This window comes from Ochotona curzoniae, unplaced genomic scaffold (assembly GCF_017591425.1).
Source record: "Ochotona curzoniae isolate NIBS_2020 unplaced genomic scaffold, NIBS_Ocur_1.0 contig_430, whole genome shotgun sequence".
In the NCBI taxonomy this organism is placed as follows: Eukaryota; Metazoa; Chordata; class Mammalia; order Lagomorpha; family Ochotonidae; genus Ochotona; species Ochotona curzoniae.
In genome coordinates, this window is record NW_024466219.1 from 12,238,278 (window position 1) to 12,261,274 (window position 22,997).

Sequence of the window (22,997 nt, forward strand, 5' to 3'; positions counted from 1 at the left end):
TAGTGCACCAGTGGATTGATGATCTTTTTCTGTTCTCTCCTCTCTGTGGCTTTGCCTTTCTAGTGAAAAGAAATAAACTTTAAATAAAAAGAAAGAGAAAAGTCACCAGTGACAGTGGGGCAGACTCTGTAGGGACTACAGGTGGTCAGGGAGGTGAGAGGACCGTAGTGAGCAGCTGGGGCCCTGGTGCTGGGCAGTGCTTCCCAGTCACCCACCGCTCTGTCTACCATCTGGGAGTCTGCAGCAGCGGGAGTCCGGTGCTGCCCACACGGCTGACTTGGGTCATGTCCGAGTTCCCACAGACCTAGTTTCCCTGTAAATGGCAACTGTGACGCACCACCATGTAGCTGCAGCAAGGATCAAATGGGATCCTGTTGGCCCAGAGCTGGCTGGCCTGAGTCATCAGAACCTGGCTTGTCCACGCTGCTGTGAGCCCCAGGCACAGGCACATTGGAGGCGGGACGGCAGGGGGAGGGGGGGTCCCTCCAGGCAGCACCTCCCCACATCAGGCTCTGAGCATCAGGAGAGTGCCAGGTGGTGCCCGCTGTGAGAAGTGATGAGAAGCGATAACACAGGTGTAATTTGCTGTCCCCAGGACACCCACAAAGCTGCAGTGACCACCAAGGCTCAGGAACAGGAAGGCTCCCACAAGCTTGGTGGTAACATTGTCTTCATCAGATCAGGCTTCAGCCTTGCAGTGTGTTTATGGGGGCGTTCATTAGCCATTGTGGGACCCTCAGAGCTGTAACAGTGTATCCATTTTACAGAGTGAGAGTGAAGCCTATCTTGGCAAACACCCCGCACCCCACCAGCAGGTACCAGAGCCCAGAGCCTGGTCTCTGAGCCCTCATCTAGTTTATGGGTCAAGCCCTGAGGCCCACAGAGCTTGCTGAATTCCCTAAGGCCAGACAGGTGTTGGGGGCATGAACCCGAACCGACTCCTTGTGTGGACCGACTCCGTGTGGACCGTGGCTTTTCTCACGGTCACACCCTTGCCTCCATGACATGCCTGATCCGCGCATGTGCGCTGTCTCAGATCCCAGGCTTCTTCCTTCTTCTCCCACCTAGGAGCCCTGGATGGGAACAGAGAACAGGGCTCACCCTGAGAAGCTCCCTGGGACAGATGGGTGGGCCTTGCAGCTGAGCCACCAGGGGGCGTCCCTCTCTTGGGCTCCCCACACTCCCGCACCAGCCAGCGCCTCTGCCAGCCCCCAAGTGGTCCAGGAAAAGGCGAGAGGAACAATGAGGTGATTGATACACATGCGCCATGAAAGACAAATTGTTCAGACGCAGCGCATTCCGGGCTTCCGCCCAACGCCCAGGCCGGGTGGAATTTCAAGGAAAGGCTGAGTAGATTTGGGCGGGCGGCGGGTCCCCTATGCCTTCTTGACCCAGCTTCCCTCCTGGGCCACAACTCCCTTCCCTGGAATGCTGCAGGCTGGGCTGGTGTCCCCCCAGAGGAGCTACCCTGGCAGGAAAGTGGATGCCACAGGTGGGGAAGGCAAAGCGGGAAGACCACCCTCCTGATGACCTTCCCCACCCAGAATCTTGTGGAAAGTTCTGCAGCCTGCTTGCTGCTCCCCTCCCACCTCCCACCCCACCCCGGGGCAGGTGCAAACCCGCGAGCTTACTCGGGCTCTCTGGGTGGCCTGGGGTGACGCCTTCATCTCTTTGAACCACTGTTTTCTCATCTAGAAAATGGGCAGTCATTGGCTCTCGCGTTTATAACCCATGGGAGTGTGGCAAAGATCAAATAAGCAAGGTCTGAAAGCCTCAGCACCTCCCTTCCTCTCTGCTCCAAGGATGGCATTCCTCAAGCTGCCCAGGGAGCCACCCTGAGCCATCCGTTGACCCACTGCCCATCCAGAGACTCAGACCACCAGGCCTTCCTGGTTTCCTGGAGACCTTCAGGTGACCCCAGCCTCCCTCTCCCACCCCCTCAGGATCTCAACTTCCGATCACCCTCCATGGCCAGGGTGGGTGGGGCAGGATCTGAAGCTTGGGCCCACACAAGGGCCCCTTGTCCCGCCTGGTAGCCTGGCACTGTCGATCCTGTCCCTATTGTCTTTCTGTTGTGGCTTGGGGGAGGGCAGACATGCCCCTCAGAGTCAGGTCAGGGTGAGCAGGCTAGCTCTGACCTGGCCAGCCCTCTTGTACACCAACATGACTACCCCTTCCCCTTCTGGAAAACTTGGTCCCGATCCTCCATCTTCTTCAGAGCCCCGCCCCAGCTCGACCCCCTTGCTCCTTTGTTGAGGGGAAGACAGTTGCTTGGACATTCTTGTGTCTACACTAGGGCGGATTCAGGCACATGATCCAGTGAGAACAAGAAGAGAGCAGAAGCTACAAGGCCAAGGAGGAACAGCCCCTAGGGTCTCCATGACCCAGTTTGGGGCCAGAAATCCCCAACTGGTCCAACCTGGCTATGGAGTTGGTTTGGTGTTTATCCAAGAAGCGGGATCTCATCTCAAAGATGAACGTGGTTCGTCTTTGGAACGTGGCAGCCACGTGCCCTTTGGCAGCCATTGGCCTGTCCGAGGCCCGCCTGCTTTGGAGGACCTGGCTCATCAGCCCCTGTGTGGAAGCCATGGTCATGGTTGCTTTTCCCAGGATGAAACTGTTCTGCGCTCTGTTTGAAAGTAGACGGCACTGACTGGCTCTTGAAAACCCTGATTGAGGGGATGCGCTGCCGTCCCTTCCCAGGAGTCTACAACCTATTAGAAAGACACCAATATGGGTTGTGGGAGCAGAGACTAATAATGTGGCCCGGGGCCCCTCTGGGACTAGCCCTCTCTTCCCAGGGTCAGGGAACAAGGAGAAGATGAGGATGAGCCCCCCAACACTGGGTTTCCTGGTAGATGAGCTGTGCTTTGCCTTCACCAAGGCCAGGTTCTACTGGGAAGTTGAGGATGTTGGCTGAGACCCCAAGTCTCGAGAAGAGGGAGCAGGTCTTTCAGCTCCTGGATTCTCACCCACACTTCACTGAAAGCCTTCTCTGGGCTTCTGGATCACCACCATGTCCTGGTGCTTCAGCTGTGGAACACCCAGGAGTGTCCAGACTGAAGTAGTACTGCCATGTAACCACATAAACAAATCTTGGATCATCCCTAAGTCTCTTTTTGGAAGTTTTTCTCTCTGTTGCCTGGGCCCTCTGTTTGGAAATGCCTAACCACTTCATGTCCACCTTGCCTGAACCCTTGTCAGCACCCCTGTAATACTCTGGCCTGCTGGCTGAGACCGCCCGCTTGAGCCAGATTAAAGTACCTGTTTATCTTTTTTTTTTCTTGGTCTCAGCAGTAGGTTGTAGCTTGAAGACCAGTGCTCGTGCCTCTCACGTGTCTGTCAGGCAGCTTCCTGTCCCTCATGCGGGTCCCCTCCCTAAGAGTACCTATTCCCTACAGGGGCAACACCTCAACCCCTATGTGGATCACATTCCTTCCCTCAGGGAGTTAACTCTTAGCACTGGAATGAGCCAGGCACCTGCAAGGGACGGAAGGAGGAGCAAGCACAGGGTTGCAAGGGCAAGGGCAGCCAGCCCCCTGTCTCAGCACCCACCTGGCTTGTGGTCAAATGCTGGGAACAAGGGACAGAGCACCCAATTCGTTACCCTCACCGTCATACAACCAATCTAACACGTAGGATCAGCTCCTCTAAAGCCAGGAGGGCCGGCCGGGGGGTCTCCTCCTGTCCTACGTTCCAAAGACCCTGAAGCACAACGTATCAGACGATATGTAAGTACAACAGAAGTTTGCCATCATTTTGCAACTTCACTTGTGCCTTTTATACAACCGCAATGAACTCAGCTAGTAGCTCTCCAAGTGGGGAATTTTGAGAATTCCAGGAATCCAACCGGAAGCCTGAAAGCCAAAAGGCTCAGTTTAGAACTTGAAAGAAACTGTCAGCGATGTAAAGGAGCCGTTCAGAATAAAAGGATCAGACTGTTCAATCTGAGCACTTGACCCAATGCTGTGAGCTAGATCCGATCAGTTCAGGTGAGCACGCAAGTATTTAAGAGGCAGATCATGCTAAGACTCAACTCTCCACAGCAAGAAAACGTGAGACTCTTCCTCCAGACACAAAGTTCTTGCCTTGGGTCGGTTATAAAAACACAGGAAATCCTTATAAAGGGTTAGCGCGTGGCCCCAGGATAGGAACCCATTACTTAGGATGATTAAATACATCTTGGAACAAGAATCTAGTCATCCAGTTATCTGGACTTCTGAGATAAGGGCTACCTTTAAAATAAATCCCTTCTAATCTCATCCATCCATGTCTTGAACATTCAACTTCTACAAGCCACTCACTAAATGCTTAGTCCCTCAGTTCCTCTTTCTATCAGAAAAGTCTTTTTTAGCCTTCACCACAAAGAATGTATCTTATGCTTGTAGCTTCCTCCTCACTTTTCTTTCCTACCTACTGATCCTCTCAATTCCTAAAACAATCCCCTGGTAACTCTAGATTAAGAGAAAAACATCTTTTAAGAAGAACTCACAGGAAGCCAGCACCATGGTAGAGCAGGCTTCTGCTACAGTGGCAATGCCAGCATCCCATATGAGCACTGTTGGAGTCCCAGCTACTCCACTTCCCACCCAGCTCCCTGCCAATGGCCTGGAAAAGCAGCAAATGATGGTGCAACACCCTGGGAGCTCCCTGTACCCATAAGGGAGACCTGAAGGGAGCTCCTGGCTCCTGGTTTCAGATTGGTTCAGCTCTGGCCATTGCAGCCATTTGAGGAGTGAGCCAGTGGATAGAAGACCTCTCCTTCTCTCTATAAAGTCTGGTTTGCACTTCCAGAGTTGGCGAACAAGATGGTAGCAACCAAAGAGCATGCATGATTCTCCGGCCGAAGGCCTCAAGTTGGCGGCAGTGGAAGAGGAGGAAACTAAAACATTTAAGGATCTGGGCGTGTCTTGTGTGAAGCCTGCAACCAGTTGGGCTGGACAAAGCCCACCAAGATCCAGATGGAAGTGATTCCCTTGGCTTTATAAGGTCGAGATCTCACTGGGCCTGGCTCTGCCCATTTGGAATGCGCTGTTGGAGGCACTGTGGTGTTTATTTGCCCTGGTTCTCACCCCAACCCATGATCTGGCCTCTCAGATATCCGAGCAGTTTGAAGCCCTGGGGTCCTCTATCGGGGTGCACTGCGCTGTGATTGTAGGTGGAATTGATTCAATGTCCCAGTACCTGGCGAAAAAACAGCATGTAGTGATAGCAACTCTTGGGAGATGAATTGACCACTTGGAAAATACAAAAGGTTTCAACCTGAGAGCTCTCAAACACTTGGTCATTGAATACTGAACATGGATTTTGAGAAAGAGGTGGACAAGATCCTCAAAGTGATGCCCTGGGATCGGAAAGCATTTCTCTTCTCTGCCACCATGACCAAGAAGGTGCAAAAGCTTCAGCGGGTACCTGTGAAATCCTGTGAAGTGTGCTGTTTCCTCCAAACCACAAACGGTTGAGAATTGCAGCAGTATTATCTTTTCATTCCCTCTAAATTCAACGATACCTACCTGGTTTATATTCTAAATGATTTGACTGGAAACCCCTTTATGATACTCTGCAGCCCCTGTAACAACACTCAGAGAACAGCTCTGTTACTCCAAAATCTTGGATTCACTGCCACCGCCCCCCCTCCTCCAGGGACAGGTGAGTCAGAGCAAGAGCCTAGAACCCTTTAAGAAGTTTAAGGCAAAAGCTTGTTCCATTCTTCTAGCCACTGACATTGCAAGCCAGGATTTGGACATACCTCATGTGGATGTCGTTGTCGACTTTGAGATTCCTACTCAGTCCAAGGATTGCAGCCACCAAGTAGGCCAAGCAGCTGGAGCTGGACATTCTGGAAAGTCTATCACCTTTGTCACTCAGTTTGATGTGGAGCTGTTCCAGCGCATAGAGCACCTGATTGGGAAGAAGCTGCCTGCCTTCCCCGCACAAGATGACGAGGTTGTGATGCTGACAGAGCGAGTGACCGAAGCACAGAGATTTGCCCGGATGGAGTCAAGGGAGCACGGAGAGAAGTGTGTGCAAGGGGATGCAGGGATAATGATGATACCGAGGGTGCGACGGGTGTGAGGGGCAAGGTTCACACAGACCTGCTGCCTGTCCGGGGCCCGGTGGAACTCCGTGACCTGTGAAGTATAAAAGAAAGAACTGTCTATATTTATAAATGATACCTAAGCTCTTAGCTTGCGTCAGCCCTTCAATGAGACAATAAACTTAAATATTATTTTTGAAAAATCTCTTTTTCATATAAAAAGAAGTAAACATTTTTAAAAAATGTTTCCCCAGGTACAGAAAAAAAAAGTGGAAATAATAATCTTACCCACTTTCCTGTAGCCCTTGAACCTTTGAGCCCTAATTAATTATGTAAAGATTGTTAGAAATTAAAACAAATTTTTTTTTAGATATTTGAAAGGCAGAGAGAGAGGGAGAGACAGAGAAATCTTCCATCCACTGGTTCTCAGACATTGGAAATGACTAGGACTGGGCCAAATCAAAGCCAGGAGCCAGGAGCTTCTTCTGGGTCTCCCACTTGGGTAGCAAGAACACAGGCATTTGGACCATCTGCTTTTCCAAGCACATTAGCAGTATCCCTATGGGATGCTGGCATTGCAGGCAGAGGCTTTACCTGCTAAGCCATAATACTAGTCCCTGAATACGTTTCTTGAAATATCACACTAAATCCCATATATGTGTGCAATTGTTAGGTGTAAATCAATCTATATATATTTTTTAAAGATTTTATTTTTATTGGAAAGGCGGATATACAGAGAGGAGAGACAGAGAGGAAGATCTTCCGTCCGATGATTCACTCCCCAAGTGAGTGCAACGGCCGATACTATGCCAATCCGAAGCCAGGAGCCTCTTCCGGGTTTCCCACCCGGGTGCAGGGTCCCAAAGCTTTGGGCCGTCCTCGACTGCTTTCCCGGGCCATATGGGATCCCGGGCGTGCAAGGCGAGGACTTTAACCACTTGCGCCACCGCGCCGGGCCCAATCAATCTATATTTTAAACAGAGAGGGAGAGAGAGAAACAAAAACAGGTAGAGAACTCCTCCATCAACTGTCTCACTCCACAAATGGCCCCAGTAGCCAGAATTGGGCTGGGTCAAGCTGAAGCCAGGAGCCAGGAGGTTCTTCTTGACCTCGCACATGATGCAGAGGCCCAAGCAGCTGGAGCATTGTTCACCCTTTACCAGGCCCATCAGTATGAAGCTGGCTAGGATGCCAGCAGTGCAGGTGACAGTATTACCCATTATGCCCCAGAGCTGGCCCCAAATCAAAACAATTTTGCTTCCCAGCCCTGGGCTCTGATCCTAGCTCTCACACCATTGCTGTGCAGTTTTGAGCACGTCCCTAAAAGTGAGCCTGAATCAGAGTCATCTCTGCCCCTAGGCCGTGGGGAAATGGAAATGAGACAGTGGCTATGAAAGTCCAGTGAAAATTCACTCCCAGGCCCCATGGTCCATCGGGGCCACTGAGGATTCTGAGGAGTGCCACGCCCTGACTTTGCTGAGCACCCCTCACATCAACATGACTTCCCTGGAGCTGGTAGAAGGTTAGAGATGTGCCTGCTGTGTGAGAGGAGCCTGAGGAAAACTAAGCTCCCCTGGGAAGCAGCCCTGTAATTTACAAGGCAAAGTCCTGCCCGGAACCCATAACTTCACAGGTGCTGCCAGCTTTCTCCCTGTGCCATACGGGCTCCCCAGGCTGATGGCACTGCTAATAAAAGCTTGGAAGGAACTGTTCTTATTTCACACCTAGCAAACCCTTTAGGAGGAGAGGAAGAAGAAACTGGAGCCCATTCCCTTAGTATAGTACAACTCTGCACACTCAGCTCTCTCCTGGCCCAGGACGTACATTCTCTGCATGAAATCGCATCTCCTTGTCTTTTCCCTGTCTGAATGACCAGTCTCTCTGATTCTGTCTGACATCCCATCTGCTGCAAGGAATGTCCTGCCCCATCAAATGATGCTCACTGCCTTGCTGACCACTGCTGTCTCTCTCTCTCTCATGTCAGAATTCATTTTGCACCAAGAACCCTATCCCATGCATCTGTACCAACAGAGCTGTGACAGAGACAGAAGAGTGAGGAAGGAAAGTCACCATGGAGGACTTCCTCCCAGCACCCTCAGATCACATCCAGGGAATCTACGGCTATCTGTCAAAACAGGACGAAGCCTCCACTCTACAGACCTGCCCAGCCCACTGAGGAAAGAGCCCAGAAAGCCGTTCAGGGGCCTGGCTGCTGCTTCCAGCTGGCCCGGGATCCATCCTGAGCTGGAATTGTCTGGCTTAAAACAAAGGCCTTTTGAATGTCGGTGATGACCCAAGAGGAGGCTGTGCACCCCGGACACCGCCCTTCCTGCCTGGTCCTGGGCCAGCTGTATGGGGGAGGAAGGGTTACCTCAACCCCACCCTTCCTGGCCTCTGCAAGGTTGGACACCTCCAGCCAAGGCCCATCCAGAGCCCGGACAGAGCGTGTCTTGACTACCATTTTGATTTCTGCCCAAAGACTCAATCCCTAGCCTTGGGCCCCCAGCACTGCGTGAGAATGAATGTCCACTTTCAGGGCCTATGCTGCTGCTCTTGCTCCCAGCAGCCACAGGAGCTGATCCACTGTCCTGGCCCCCAGGAGAGTGGCTGGAGGAGAGCAAGGCTCCTTGGGGCTAGCCTCAGCACGTGTGCTGCATCAGATGTCAGAGCTCCCGATGGAGGCATCCACCTCTCCTGGCACAGGATGACTCCCACGAGCAGCCAAGGATGTCCTGTGGCAGGGACTGAAGGTGCCCGGGGCTGGAAAACGTATGCTGTCCATAGGAGAGGAGCTAGGGCCTAGCTCTTCCCTGTGGCTTTCTGCGACTCCAAGCTCACTAGGCACAGCCCTAAGCTGCCTCTCTGTGGAACCTGGCCCTCTCCCAGACCCCATAGTCAGTGATCTCAGGGTGCCCTGCACGCTGCCCCTTTCTCAGGGCAAACTGCTGATCCTGGAGAGAGGTGGGGAGGGCAGTGGGACATAGAGATTCTAGCATCTCAAGCTCTTGGCATTGGATGAACCCAGTGTATCAGGTACTCAAGACAGACACAAGAATACAACAAGGTCCCAACCTAGAGAGGGGGCAGACAAGTGACTCAGAGCTATGCCAGGCAGAGAGTGTGACCGGCTACAGGACAGGGCTCTGGGTTCTATGGGTAAGAAGGAAATCCTGAATAGGACTCCAGGAGAAGGTGTCTACTTTAGCTATGTGTCGCTGTGTGACTAAGTGTTAGATGCCTAACCTGCAGTGGGATCTCACAGCTCCAATGCCGGGATTACCTGAAGGCTCAGCTGAGAATTGACCTGCTTTCAAACTCACACGGTTCTTGCTAGGATAAGAGGTTACCCTCAGCTCCTGGCCAACAGGACCTTCCCAACATGCCAGTTTTCTTCATGGAAGTGAGCAAGGGTGCATGTAGGAATGAGCATCTCAGAGGTGACAGTCCCTCCCACTGCACGCCCAGAAGCAGGGTGCAGGCCAGGCCCTCTTGAGGTAGGGCAAGCGAAGGGCTGATACTTCCTGGGACCACAGAGATCACTTCCGGGTAGGAGGAAGTCTAGGGTCTACACATCCACCTGACTCCAGAACTGAGCCTCAAGGGAGTAGCTGGGGACTTGCAGGTCAAGCAAGAATAGGCTCCAGGAGTCCCGTGGGAAAGCTAAGCAGAAGAGGCGGCCCTGCCCCAGCGAGCAGACAGGAGGAGGTCAGGGTGTTGTGTGTGTGTGTGTGTGTGTGTGTGTGTGTGTGTGTGATAGAGAGATCATGTGTATGTATGCATACCTGTGCATGTGTTTGTATATATATGTGAGTGTGTATGTATGAATGCCCAGTTGTGCATGTGTGTTGGTGTCTATGTATATATGTATGTGTTAGCATGTATATGTGTATATATCTGTGTATGTGTGTGCTTGTACATGTATTTGTGTCCTGTATGTGTGTGCACATGCATGCTTTTCTCTTAGTTCACCCTCAGCTTGCAATTCCAGCCTTATTTCCATTCCCTTCCTGGACAGAAGGAGGATGATAGCTCCTGTTATACACAAAACAGGCTCAGATAGGGCCCGGCGCGGTGGCGCAGTGGTTAAGGTCCTCGCCTTGCACGCCTGGGATCCCATATGGGCGCCGGTTCTATCCCGGCAGCCCCGCTTCCCTTCCAGCTCCCTGCCTGTGGCCCGGGAAAGCAGTCGAGGACGGCCCAAAGCTTTGGGACCCTGCGCCCGCGTGGGAGACCCGGAAGAGGCTCCTGGCTTTGGATCAGCAATCATCGGACGGAAGATCTTCCTCTCTGTCTCTCCCCTCTGTATATCCGCCTTTCCAATGAAAAAATAATAAAAATAAATCTTTAAAAAAAAAAAAAAACAGGCTCAGATAGCAAGAGCATGGCAAAGGCCAAGCACCCCATGGTGGCCCCTTCTCCAGGGAATGCAACCATGCATATGGGATCCACTGAACAGCATGACGGACAGAGATACTGTGGTTCAATGGCTGCCTAGGATGCCTGCATTCCACACCCAAGTGCCTGGTTGTCAGGCCTTGCCACTTTGCTTCTGATACAGCTTCCTACTAATGCACTTGGAGGAAACAGGTGCTGCCTCAATGATTTTGGCCCCTGCCACACATGTGGGAGACCTTGATGATGTTCTTGGCTCCTGTTTTGAGAGAGAGAGAGATCTTCCATTCTCTGGTTCCCTTCTCAAATGCCTGTAACAAGCAGACCTGGGCCAGACTGAAGTCAGGTGCCCAGAGGTCAGTCCAGGGGGTAGGGATTCAAGTGCTTAAATTATCACCTGTTGTCTCCCAGAGTGTGGGAGGAAGTTAGAACAGGAAGTGGAGCTGTGATGTGAGCCAGGCTCTCCAACACAGCATACCCCAAGTGGCGTCTTAACTTCTGCATTAAACACCTCCCCTTGATTCCATACTTTGACCAAACACCCAGAATAAGCTGGCCATCCACTGGATCTGGTCTACTGCAAGGCCTCTGTTTTACAAGCCAGGCCCCTCAAGCAGGGACTTGCCTAAGGTCAAGAAGCTGGGAGCAGTCCAGCCTGAATGAGGACCCACGAGTGCTGCCCTCCAGACCCAGGCTGGCAGCACAGCTGCTGAGAGCTGCCCAGGCACCCTTTCCATGCACCCCACAAGCCTACACACAGGTTGGAGTTCTTCCAGCTTCTATCAGTCTCCAGTGTGCCAATCATTCCCAGGAGCCTAGCAAAAACACTAGCCCTCAATATAGTGCACACACCACTTAAGTGTACAAGCTAACGCTCACCGCCCCACCAACTCGAGGCCAGTCACTGGCCTGAGGATTCAAATGTGGGCACCACCAGGGATAGCAGGGTGTGCCCTCGTGCACCTTTCAAGCTAGAGCAATGCCTCAGGAGGCTTTTCAATCCCTTCCTGCAGCCTTGCTCTGCCCAGGCGCAGAAGCAGCTAAGCAAAGGGGCACAGGAGCCTGGCAGCAGCCAGGTAGAGATGGAGCAGTGGGAAGGATTAAGGGGCAGGACAGAGCAGCCCTCTCCCCACAGAGCTAGCAGAAGAGCTCTTAGCTCCAAACCAGGGACTCAGGAGCCATTGGGCAAAGCCAGGCCACACCCAGGTCCTGCAGCATCTCCCTGGCACCCCTGGTAATTTTCTGTTGAAAATCATCACAGCACAGCAGTGAAAAGAAGCAGTTGACAGAGTCCCCGGCCACCCCACAGAGGCCAGGGAGGGAAAGCAGGGAGACCGCCCCCTTCTAAGCTCCAAGCTGGCCGAAGTGTCTGTGCACCACAGCCTAGAGCAGAAAGCCCAGCATGGGGACAGGTGCCTTTCCACTTACAGGCCAGATGCTGCAACAGGGCCACCGAGCTGAGTCACAGGATGGGACACTTGGCTTCCCTGAGCCTTGGGTTTGCCATCGGCAGCTATCAGGACTCCTCCCAGCTCCACCAAAACCCCAGGGCTGCTCTGATCAGATGAAGGGGCAAGCCAAGTGCTTAGCAGCTCAACACCTGCTCTCAGCATTGGGAGCACCTGGGTTCCATGGCGGCTCCGCCTCCTGACCCCAACGTCCTGCTAATGCACACCTTGGGAAGCAACTGCGATGGCTCAAATAAACTGGGGTTCCTGCTCCCCATGTGAGTGGGAGGCCTGGGCTGAGTTCCCAGCCCCTAGTTTCCTTTTCCCACGGCACTTGAGGATCTTTGGGAAATTAACCAGTACATACCAGCTCTCCCTGGGGTCTGTCTCTCCATCTCTCAATTTTAAAAAAGTTTTTCTTTAAAAAAAAAGAAAAAGGAAAAGAAAAGGAAGGAAGAACGAAACAACCAAACAATACAATGAGGTCACATGCGCCTGGGGCTTGAAAGTGGAGGCAGGGAGCAGTGGTCCTGCAGACACCTGCAGGGAGGGTCCCTTGCTAGGGGGCAGGGCCTGGAGTGAGGGCGGGGACCACCCAGGCTGTGAGAATGTCCAAGATGTGTTTGCAAGCAGCTATGGGAAGCAGCTTTGCTCTCCCCCTGCTCCAATAGCTGAACATGCAGCCCTAACCACGGGGGTCAGGTGTGATTAGCAGTGCTCGGGAGCCTCTTTCTGCAGCTGACTTGATTAACACGGAGGCCCACCCCACACAAGGAGCAGCCAGCTCAGGGCTCCCCACGTCAGCCATACTCACACCTCCTCCTGTCCCAGAGGGTGCGGTGGGCGAACTCAGACAAGTCAGACTGCTTGTTCTCTAGTCCCTGGCAGAGGCCTTGGTATGTGTGTGTGACAGGCCCTGGGTCACTGCAATGGAGTCTCTTAGGGGAACTGTTAGGGGTGCTAGCAGGTGGCACAATCTGGTAACAAAGGGACCTTGCTGAGGTTCTGAGATGGGGAAGCACGTGAAATAATGCAAGGGGTGCCACCCCAAGTCAGGAGGCTGAGCACGCTGGGCTTTTACCATTTTGTGGTCTGCCCCTGCCAGTCTAGCACTGAGCCTCCACTCTTGCCAGCACCCAGGAAGGCTGGGGGTTGGTGTTAGCTAAAAGCTCGGGGTAAGTGCTACTAATTTAAGTTGCTAATTACGTACAGTTTTCTAAGTGAGGTGGTTGGGAGGACTATTGCACAACTATAATAACAAACATTTATGGTGCGCTATCTGTGTGCTTTATCTACTTTACAGCATTCTCAATTAATTCCCACCAGGCTCCTAGAGAGTAGGATCAACCCCATTGCAAGGCTGCCAAATAATGTGCCCAAGCCACAGGAACAGCAGGAGACCCGGCAGGGAGCTGGTGCAGTCAGTCTGCTTCAACCACACCACTGGCTACCGTGCAGGCAGACCCCAGACCCAGGCCTCTCTGCAGTTCCAGCAGGTCCTGGGGCCCCATCCTTCGTAACTGCCCTGTTCCCATGGCCTCCCTGTCTCCCGAGCCTCCTGTCTGCATGTAAGAGAGAGCAGAGAACCAACCTTCGTTTACAAGTACTGTGCTCCTTGCACCCCACCCCGCCCCCATCCTATGGGGATACCCAGCCAGTCCGCTTTCTGATTATCCAAAAGAAACACTCGGAGACGTGTCGCAGAGAGAATGTGAAAAAGAGCCAATTTGCAAAAAAAAAGGACCAAATTGCCAAATTAGTGGCACTTAGAAGACCATGCAGGCCATGCAGGCCTCACAAAGGATGATGGAACAGTATACTGCTTTGCTGAGAACCAAGATCCAACGACAGACGAGACAGGAAGTGTGACCAGAGTTATTGGGAAATGTGTATTTAAAAAACATGATAGAGTTCAACACATTTCTGCATCAAAACAGATGTGGCTTTTGTTTTTAAGTATCCGATTCCCCGATAGTGATGTAGTTGGGCTCCCAGGAACAGCCCCCTCTCCTTCTCTCCCTACTTGCCCCAGGTACAGGAAGAAAAAAGGAGATTGGAGGCAATTGTCTTCTCCACTTTCTTTATTCCTCAACTCTCCCCACCTAATCTGTGCTCAACTATATAAACATCAGAAAAAAATTTTATTATTCAAAAAAGAAAACACACAAAGATTTATGTATTTTTAGTGTAAAGGCAGAACTATAAGGAAAGAAAAAGCTCTTTTTTTGAAGATGTATTTATTTTTATTACAAAGTCAGATATACAGAGAGGAGGAGAGACAGAGAGGAAGATCTTCCATCCAATGATTCACTCCCAAGTTGAGTGCAACAGCCAGTGATGTGCTGATCCGAAGCCAGGAGCCAGGAACCTCTTCCAGGTCTCCCACATGGGTGCAGTGTCCCGAGGCTTTGGGCCATCCTCGACTGATTTCCCAGGCCACAGGCAGGGAGCTGGATGGGAAGTGGAACTGCCAGGATTAGAACCAGTGTCCATATGGGATCCGGCGCATTCAAGGTGAGGACTTTAGCTGCTAGGTCACGCTGCCGGGCCCAGGACAAAGATCTTTCATCCACTGGTTCACCCCCACAAAATGGCCGAAACAGCCAGATCTCAGTTGATCCAAAGCCAGTATACAGGAGCTTCTTCCAGATCTTCCAGTGACCGCAGGGGCACAAGCGCTTGGGCCATCCTCCACTACTTTCCCAGGTTGTTATCAGTGGAGCAGCTGGGACTCAAACTGGCACCCATACGGGATGCTGGTGGCACAGAGGCTTAGCTTGCTATGCCAAGGTGCCTGCCCCAATAATAATTCTACTTTGCCACGAACTCTCTGAACTACCCTTGTCTATCCTCATCAATTAAACACAGAAGGAAATCAGCAAGATAGCAATCCATGCCGTCCCTGTCTCTGGGAATGTGGAGGTGATACTAGACTTGTCTTGAACATTTTCTGTCTTTTCACACTTTTCACCCATAATTATGTTTCCCGCACAATGTTTACATATCTGAAAGGGAGACAGATTTTTCCATCTGCCATCTTTTTCACCAAACACCCTCAGTAGCTAGGCCCAAACCAGGAGCCTAGAACTTTATCGGGGCCTCCCACCTGGGTGGCAGGGACGCTCTCTGAAGGTCACTTTCTGCACTAGCAGGGAGCTGGAGATGCAAGCGGACCCTAACCCTGGGTCTCGGATGCAGGGTGTGTGCTTCCCTATCAAGGACTTAACCACAGCACCACACACCTGCTCTAAGGACACGTGTGTGTACATATGCGTGCATGTGTGTGGAACACAGCTTTGACGTGGTCCCCGCTGCCCTATTGATCCCAGCTTGCTGTGTTCCAATGCCATGTTCCCCAGACTCAGCTCCAGCCCAGCATCTGTGCAAACACCTATCCCACCTCCCCTTTCCACAGGTACCTTCCTCCTGCAGAGTACTCCCCACCCCGAGCTCATGGTCAGAACCATGGCCTCATCTTACTGTGTCCTGCAGGCCCCTGCACCCCAGCCCTGGCCCTGCTGTGCAGTCCCCTCATTGCCATCCCTGCCCTGACTATTTCAGATTCTTCATGAGCTCCCAGAGGTCAGAGTCTGGGGGGTACAGGTATTGGCACCTGTACAGCAAACATAACCAAGGTGTTTAACAAGGCCTCTAGGGCAAAGGGACTGATCTGAATTGGAAGTGCCCACAGCAGCCTGCAGAGGCCAAGGCCACAGAGCTTGCTTTCCTCCCTGCTCTGAGAAGGCAGGGATGAACAACAGTCCCTGAGGCAAGGTCACAGGTGCCAACAGGCTTGAGTGCTGCCTCAGTCCCTGCCGGCAGAGCTGACTGTGACCCCAAGAGGGTAGACAATCCCCTATACCAGGCAGGAGTGAGCACTGTGTCCAGGCCTCAGGGACCAGCGCTGCAACCATATTGACGCTGAGGCCAGGGGGTGGCAATGCCAGGGCCCTGAGGCACCATCCCTTCCCCCAGAGCCCAGGCCCCTGGCCGGCCAGCTGCTCCTCCAGGCTACGCCCAGTGCCAGGTCTCACTCTTCCAGGTGTGGCTGAACCTCCCGGGGCCCTGGGACACCTGCCTGAGTCCTTCCCTGTAATTAAACTCTAGTCATCTCCTCTCCAAAGCCTCGTTCTATCCCTGCTCTCACGCTGACCCTTGCTGTCTCACCTCTGGGCTTCCTTCTCCCTCCTTCACTCCTTACCACACACAGTAAGAAGGGATCTGCTTGTGTTGGTTGGAGAACACCTTCCAGGGAGCAGCTTGGTTCCTGGCTTCCCCTCTACCTGGCTGCTGGGTGGCTCTGAGCAGGCCTCTCACCATCTCTGGGCTTTGGTTCCCTAGCGCACAGCACCTTGCTCACAGGGTTGCCAGAGCATCATGTTATTCAATAGTCTCACAGCTCTTGACTTTTGTCATTGCTGTGATGGAGAGGCTCCTGCGTGCCCGATACTAGCAGGCCCCAGGATGAGACAAAAGACAGGCCCAAGAGCTGGCCTGGCTAGTGGGGCAGGCAGATGCATAAACCAGCGATTGCAATGCAGCGTGACTCACAGAGGCGGTATGGCCACACACATAGGAGAGCGAGGGAGCAGTTACTCAGCCTAGCTAGTCAAGGAAGGCTTCTTGGAGGAGGTGGCATGAGAACTGAACCCATGACACAAGAACCATTAGATGAGTGGAGACCGAGCAGTGTGAGGCAGAGGAGGCTAGTGCTGGACTGAGGCCTTGCAAGCAAGCAGAGGGGAGGGTCCAGCTTGGAGAGAATGGGCACAGAGACTAGTGAGAGCCCCGAGGGTGCCTCCTCTTACTACTGCAGGCAATCCATTGCTGTTTGTTCAGAAGGATGGATTATATTCTGGACCACAAGGGACAGCCCGGAGCAGAAGGCTGGCAAGGCCCACGCCCACGCTGTCTCTGCAGGTTCAGATAGCTGGCCCGCAGCCAGCCAGTCTTGGCCTTGGTGAGCCATCAGCCCACAGGGTCTGTGTCCCCACTGGACTTCCAGGTGACACTCCACCAGGAGCTACAGCTTGAGCCTCCCTCCTTCTGCTGCCATTTCCGGCTTGCCAGACTCACCCGCTGGCTCCTGGCACCAGGCTGCCCTCTCACCCCAGCAACAGGCGCCTTCCTGCCACAGCAAGCCACTGGCTCTGAGCAGCATAAGCCCAGCCCTCCTCCCTTTGGCTTCCCCGCCCCATCTCCTGGGACTCCAGCGGGCGGGTGGCCAGAGACCTGCCCTGTCTCATTTTCCCATCCATGACTCACTCATCAGGCGGGGGTGAGGCCCGGGCTGCCAGGACAAGGGGAGAACTGGCAGCCATGGCCCTCTCTGGCCTCGCAGCTTCCAAAGCCACACGAGTTTAGCGTTTCCCTCCTGCACATATCCATTGCCACCACCATCATCAATGGCACTCAACCCCTGGGAGCCCACTCCTTTTCAGAGGCCATCCTGGGTACCTCACCACAGAGCTGGAGCTCCTCCAGCAAGGGGAGAAAGCGAAGCTGTTTGGGCAAAACCAAAACATGATTGGAACTGACAAGGCTGAGTGTGGCAAAAAAGTGTGGCATGCCAATAAGCACAATCCATCTCCCTTCCACCCTCCAGCCACCTCTCCCTGCCTGGGATCCTACTGCCAAGCTCCCCAGAGGATCCTTTGGGAGGATCCTTTGCCGGAGCCCCACAATGCCACATGGAAGAAGTGCTGCCCGGCACACCCCTGGCCCCACGGGCACCAGCTGGCCTTGTCTTATCTCCCTTGTAGGTTCCGGCTCCTCCAGGACCACGCCTTCTCAGCACCTCACGAGGTTTTGGTGACCCTGCCTCAAGCCCCACCCCCACTTCTCCCAACTGCTTCTATGACTGACTTCCTCCATGTCAACTGTTTTGTCAGCGGGTGGAGAACCCTTCTCCATGAAGCAGCTGGCACCAGAGGCTGGCAATCACCTTTCCTCCATCACACCCACCTCCTTCCCAGTGCTGCCTTCCTTCGCCTGCGGCAGACATCACTAATGGATCACAGCATTAAGGTGGACGTGGGAGAGAAGGCTTTTTGCCATGGCAGGAATCAAGCTACCCATGGGAACAAACCAAGTGTTTGTAAATTCTTACTCTAGGATGTTCCGGAGGCGTAGGTGTATGTCATAGTAACTAAGACGCTGCTCAGGGTACAGGTTTGTATTGGGGCTTCTGGGGTCAGGTTCCAGCTCTCCTTCTGGCCCCGTCATCCCGCTGACGTGCACCAGCAGTGATGACTCAAGAACCGGGCTCCCTGATACCCAGGAAACAGATACAGGTAGGATTCCCAGCGCCCATGACTCCATTGTTGCAGACATCTGGGGAGCAAGTCAGCAGGCAGGAGATCTCTCCCTTGTAAAAAACTTCAAAAAGAATTATTCACAGATGTTCCCAAGGACTGAGGGGTTGGGCCATGGAATAGAGCGTGTTTATAGGAGACCCCAAAACTGCAACCAAACAAGTTAGAAGCACAAAGGTCTTGAAGCGAATTCAACCTGTTGGAAGGCAGTGGGTTTTGCGGTTGGGCATCCACTAGGTCCCACATCAGTGTCTCAATTCAGGTCCCAGCTGCTGTGTTCCTGAACAGAGTAGGCAGAGAAGGCAACAGACGGTAGCCCAAGTGCTTGGGGTTCCTGCTGCCCGCAGAGGGACAGAGCTCCTGGCTCCTGACATTGGTCTGGTCCAGCCCCAGCTGCAGCTGATATTCAGGAAGTGAACCACTGGTGTGATCTGTGTGTATGTGTGTGATTCTGCCTTTCCAATAAACAAATCTTTAAAAAATTTTTTTGGTGGGGAGATTCAGTCCCCTTGCTCCTTCCAGAGACCCTGAAGTTGACCACAGCCTGTGGCGTCCTCTGCCACACGGCAGTGACCTACCCTCTACTAATGCATCGCAGCTGATCACAGCATGGGACGGCCACAGGGTCCCCGGGGACAGTTCCTGCCTAACTCGGACCTCAGCTTCCCCCATGGCGAAACCTTCCCTCACTGATGTGTAAACACACATGTGAACAACAGGGCAAAGAACTTTCTGGAAGGAGGAATCCCTGAGGGCCCAGCAGGCCAAGGCAACACGTCCTCCAGTCCCAGGGTCACGTCCACTGCGGATGTAGCTTCTCCCTCTGGCCAAGCTGGAAACTTCTGATTGCACCAAGGACCAGGCAGCAGGGCCGGAGGGAGAACTGACCCAAGGTCTGGGCCTTCACGGGCAAAGAATTCATTCAGCCACAGCATGGTTACTGCCCGGTGCCGGGCCTCTTCATTCTCAGATAGGCATGAAATGGTAATGGCCGAATCCCTCCCCCACCCCACCACCACTTCCAGGGCCCAGCACCGCAAGTGGGAGGATGGGGTGGGGAAGATGGGTAGGGGTGGGTACAGAAGTGTGCAAAGAGAGGGTTTATATGGGTGTGTGGGAGGGGTCCCAAAAGGACCTAATAAGCAGCAGAAGACCCCCCCCCCCCCGTCTGGGCCCCAGGCCCAGCAGCTCCCTCCGTCCTCAAGGTTAAGTCCAGAGACTGTTCAGGGGGTGGTGCTTTCTCTGATCACCAAGCTGGTCTCCATAGTCTCAAGGCTTTGGCTTAGCATCCCACTAGCGGAATGTCCTCCTCTGGCCACAGTGCGCGGTCCAGGGCTAACCAGAGCCTGCAGAAGAGGTGACAAGAGTGCGGCGGGCAGGGGGCTTGAGGCGAGCTCTGCAGCAATGTGTGAAGCAGCCTGTGCTGACAAGGCCCTCACTCCAGCACTGGGAGACATCCTGAGAGTGGCCAGGGGCTGAATCTTCATCCTCAGCCATTCCTTCGACTCCAACGTCTCCTCCATACATCCAGGGCTCCGCATGCAGCCTCCAAAGAGCCAGAGTGGACAGGGAAGCTGGCAAGAAAAGCAAACACACAGGGCAGTGAGGGCAGAGGAAATAGCCGAGAAGCTGCTGAGAGCTGGGGGGCTTGCGCCAGCCCTTCCAGTGACCAGAATCCTAGGGTGCTCCAGTCCCTTGCCCCAAATACACACAACATGTAGAGTTGCTATGCTCTGTTGTGTTGATAAGGAAATTAAGACCAGAAAAGGGCTACAGGTATATAGCACATTTCTTTGCTGGATCCTTTCAAGTATAGCTTGGTGGAATCCAGACATGGAATCCACCAGCCGCACCTGCCCAGACCACTGTGATGAGTAGGATCTGTTTGCTGCTGGCCCTGTCAGCCCTGAAGGATCCACCAGATCCTGGGCCTACTGGCAGCAACCTCTGGGCTGGGCCTCAGCTCACCATGGGCGGGAGCTAGAGAGGATCAAAGGCGCCCAGTGCTGGCTGGGACTGTGCTTGCTGACACGGGGAAGACAGGGTGAGGCAGTGCAGGAGGCGGCGGCGAGGGTGACAGGGACATGGGTCTCTACTAGAGACACACAGACAAGGGTCTCCTCCCTGAAGCCGGCTCCCCGGTCCCACTAGGAGGAAGTGGAGGGGACAGGGCTGCAGAAGCAAGCTCCTAGACTCCACTCTGGTCCTGCTCTGGGCCTTCTTGACCACAAACCCACCCTGCCCCCACCCCTGCCCTGCTGCAGGGCAGATTAAGGCATCACCCACCCACCTGCCCCAGGCCCCATCCTCTCCTCTGGCTCCTCCTCCTCCTCAGCAAGGCCTTGGCTGGCACTCCCGGGCAGGCTGAGGACAGGCCCAGCCCCTTGGCAGCGGCAGATTAGCCTGCGGCCTGGCTCGCCCTTCCCCTGATTCCCCAGGCCTCCCAACAGCTCAGCCTCATGGCCCAAAACCCAGTGCAGAATGGGCAGCTGGAGCCCTTCCGCCCAAGGCAGCCAAGACCTCTCTCTGAGGCTGGACTTGGGGAGCTGAGAGGCAACAGTTCTGCTCCCTGCCCTGGGGGGCACGCTGGCTGAGTCAGGGCTTAGCCTGGTGGAAGGGCCCATCCCCATCACTCACCCCACCCCACCTCTCTCCAGCTCCCAGCAAGCCGCAGCTCAAGAGCCCAGCCCTGGGAGGGGGACAGGGAAAGGCCCCACAACCTGCATCTGAGTCAGGGACCAATCACCCTCCCAGGACTCTCACCTTCCACTCCAACACCCAGGTCACACCGTCAGGACCCTTTCATCCAAGCCTTGTTCAGGTGGCCACTGGCCTAGCTCTTCATCGCCCACAGTGAGACGCTTTGGAGGGAAGGAAAGAAAAGGCTTACCTGGCATGTCTCTTCCAGGGCACAGCAGTGGTGGCAGCGAGCACGGAGGTAAGAAGGGATGCCCTGCGAGTTAGGACACGAGAGTCCCGGTCCCAAGGCTCTGCCGCGCGCGCACAGTCTGGATGGCCTGCTGGTTCTTGAACTTGACCAGGCCGAGCGTGATCTGGGCGTTCCAGCCGGGATCTTCTAGGGGGCAGCGGAAGTCAATCTCGCCCCCGCCCTCGGTCACCAGCGTGAAGTAGATGTGGCGCCCGGTGCTTTCTACGCACTCTACAGCCTTGATGCGCGCAAAGCTCAGCTCCTTGGGCCGGCCGCCGGTGCCCTTGGCCTCAAAGAGCTGTAGCCCGCGCTCGGTGAGCACGCAGCGTTTGCGTTTCCACAGCTGCAGCAGCCCACTGCTGCGCTTCTCCAGCACGCCCTCCTTCAGCACCGTAGCCGCCGCCGTCATGGGCGCCCTAAGTCCCCGCAACGCGGGAGGTTGCGGCGAGCGTGGCGCCCTCCGCGGCTCTGAGGCGCCGCGACCCCGGCTTGCCTGTCCGCCGGCGTGCGCCCCGACAGCCCGGGGCTTCCACGCCGCGCTCCTGCGCACGCCGCTGCCTGCGCGGTGCGTGTCGCCGCCGCGCCGCTCCAGCCGGCTCCCGCCTGTCTGTCCTGCTCGACCGGCCTCGCTGCGCTCTGCCCGGTACCCTCGCGCCTCCCGACCCGCTCACTCCGCTGCCTGCTCGTCCGCTCGCCAGGGCTCCGTCTACGTTCTGGGCGGCAGCTCAGCGGGATGTGCCCTTACATGTTCCGCCGCTGGCCTCCAGCGCCGCGCATTCCTGCCCCGTCGGCCCTCCCTCGGCGCGCAGCTCCCGCCCGGGCCGGCCCCGGGGGCGGAGCCGCAACAGGGAGCCGGGCAGGGAGGGCGGGGACGCAGAGCCCGTGAATCCCACAGCCTGGCCTCCCGCCTGCCCGCCGGCCTTCGCTTCTGGGAAACACAGCCCGCCCCCTCCCCGCCCCCCATCCCGCTCCTTCCAACCCACCTGCAGCTTCCAGCCTAGCGTTGAAAGTGTGGGGACAGAGCGTCTCGCGGATGTCAGAGGTCACGGCTGGCCAGCAAGTCGCGCAGTGGAACAGATCGCCTGGTGGGCGTCAGATAGCTGATGCTTGTGCCTCGGCCGCCAAGCTCTGGGTTCTTTCCCCGGGCAGATCTCCTCCATGCTGGACAAGAGGGCTCCCGCAGCTGTCCCTGCATAGAGACTCACCCCCTCCTAGTGCTAACCCCATCTGCAGAACGGTGACCTGGGTGGAGTCACCAATGTGAACCGGAGAGTTTGCTTTGAGGTCAAGCAGCCTAACTATAGTAGCAGGGGAGAGGAAACGGTCCTCCCAGTGGTACACACTAGGAGCAGCCCCTTCTGACTAGGACTGGTGATGTCCAAGTCTGGGTGCAGTTCCTTCACCACTCCCCAGCATGTGCCCCTTGTTGTTGTCCAGCTGCGACAACCTCCTTATCCTGCGGTTGCTTACTCCTGGTCTCCTTGGGCAGTTGAGAGGCCTGGCAACTCTCTGAGCTGAAGTGGTGTTGGTCCTCCTGTCCTTCTTCTGTGTCTCCCTTAGGGGAGACGGGGACCCTGTGACCAGGCCCCTGCGCTGTCCCTGCTGGCCAGCCCCTCCAGGCCCACACTCCTAGGGCCCATTCATGCATGTGTTAATAATGGATTGTTGCAGGAATGATGATGAACAGTAATGACAGTCATGAGACCTCTGTGTCCCCACATCCTGTGTATCCATCCCCAAGGAGCAGAAACAAACAGGAGGGGCCCTGGAGGAGGAGGGCACCTCCTGCCAAAGTACCAAGCCACAGTGTGGGGGAAGAGAGCTGTCAAATTCACCTGTAGGCATGCTCTCTTTAGCTCTCTCTCTGTCTCTCTCAC

At 54.7% G+C, this 22,997-nt stretch overlaps 1 protein-coding gene and 1 pseudogene across 2 annotated transcripts; one reads left to right on the plus strand and one right to left on the minus strand.

Annotated features, from left to right (window-relative positions):
- Nucleotides 1–4,827: 4,827 nt before the first annotated feature.
- Nucleotides 4,828–6,137, plus strand: LOC121160097 (annotated as a pseudogene).
- A 12,987-nt stretch (nt 6,138–19,124) lies between these two features.
- PHLDA3 (pleckstrin homology like domain family A member 3) lies at nt 19,125–21,829 on the minus strand. Of its 2 annotated transcripts, none has more exons than XM_040985220.1 (2): nt 21,089–21,829; nt 19,125–19,771 (listed from the first exon to the last, which is right to left on the minus strand). In XM_040985220.1, the coding sequence occupies exon 1, from the start codon at nt 21,527–21,529 to the stop codon at nt 21,152–21,154; it is 378 nt and encodes a 125-aa protein (XP_040841154.1). In that variant the 5' UTR covers nt 21,530–21,829; the 3' UTR covers nt 19,125–19,771; nt 21,089–21,151. The 2 variants fall into 2 exon arrangements, with proteins under 2 accessions (XP_040841154.1, XP_040841153.1); XM_040985219.1 differs by having other exon boundaries at nt 19,125–19,765; nt 21,082–21,829.
- Nucleotides 21,830–22,997: the final 1,168 nt, after the last annotated feature.

What these genes read in the sequence shown, in the direction of transcription:
- PHLDA3 (XM_040985220.1), bottom strand. Translation starts at nt 21,529, where the DNA reads ATGACGGCGGCGGCTACGGTGCTGAAGGAGGGCGTGCTGGAGAAGCGC.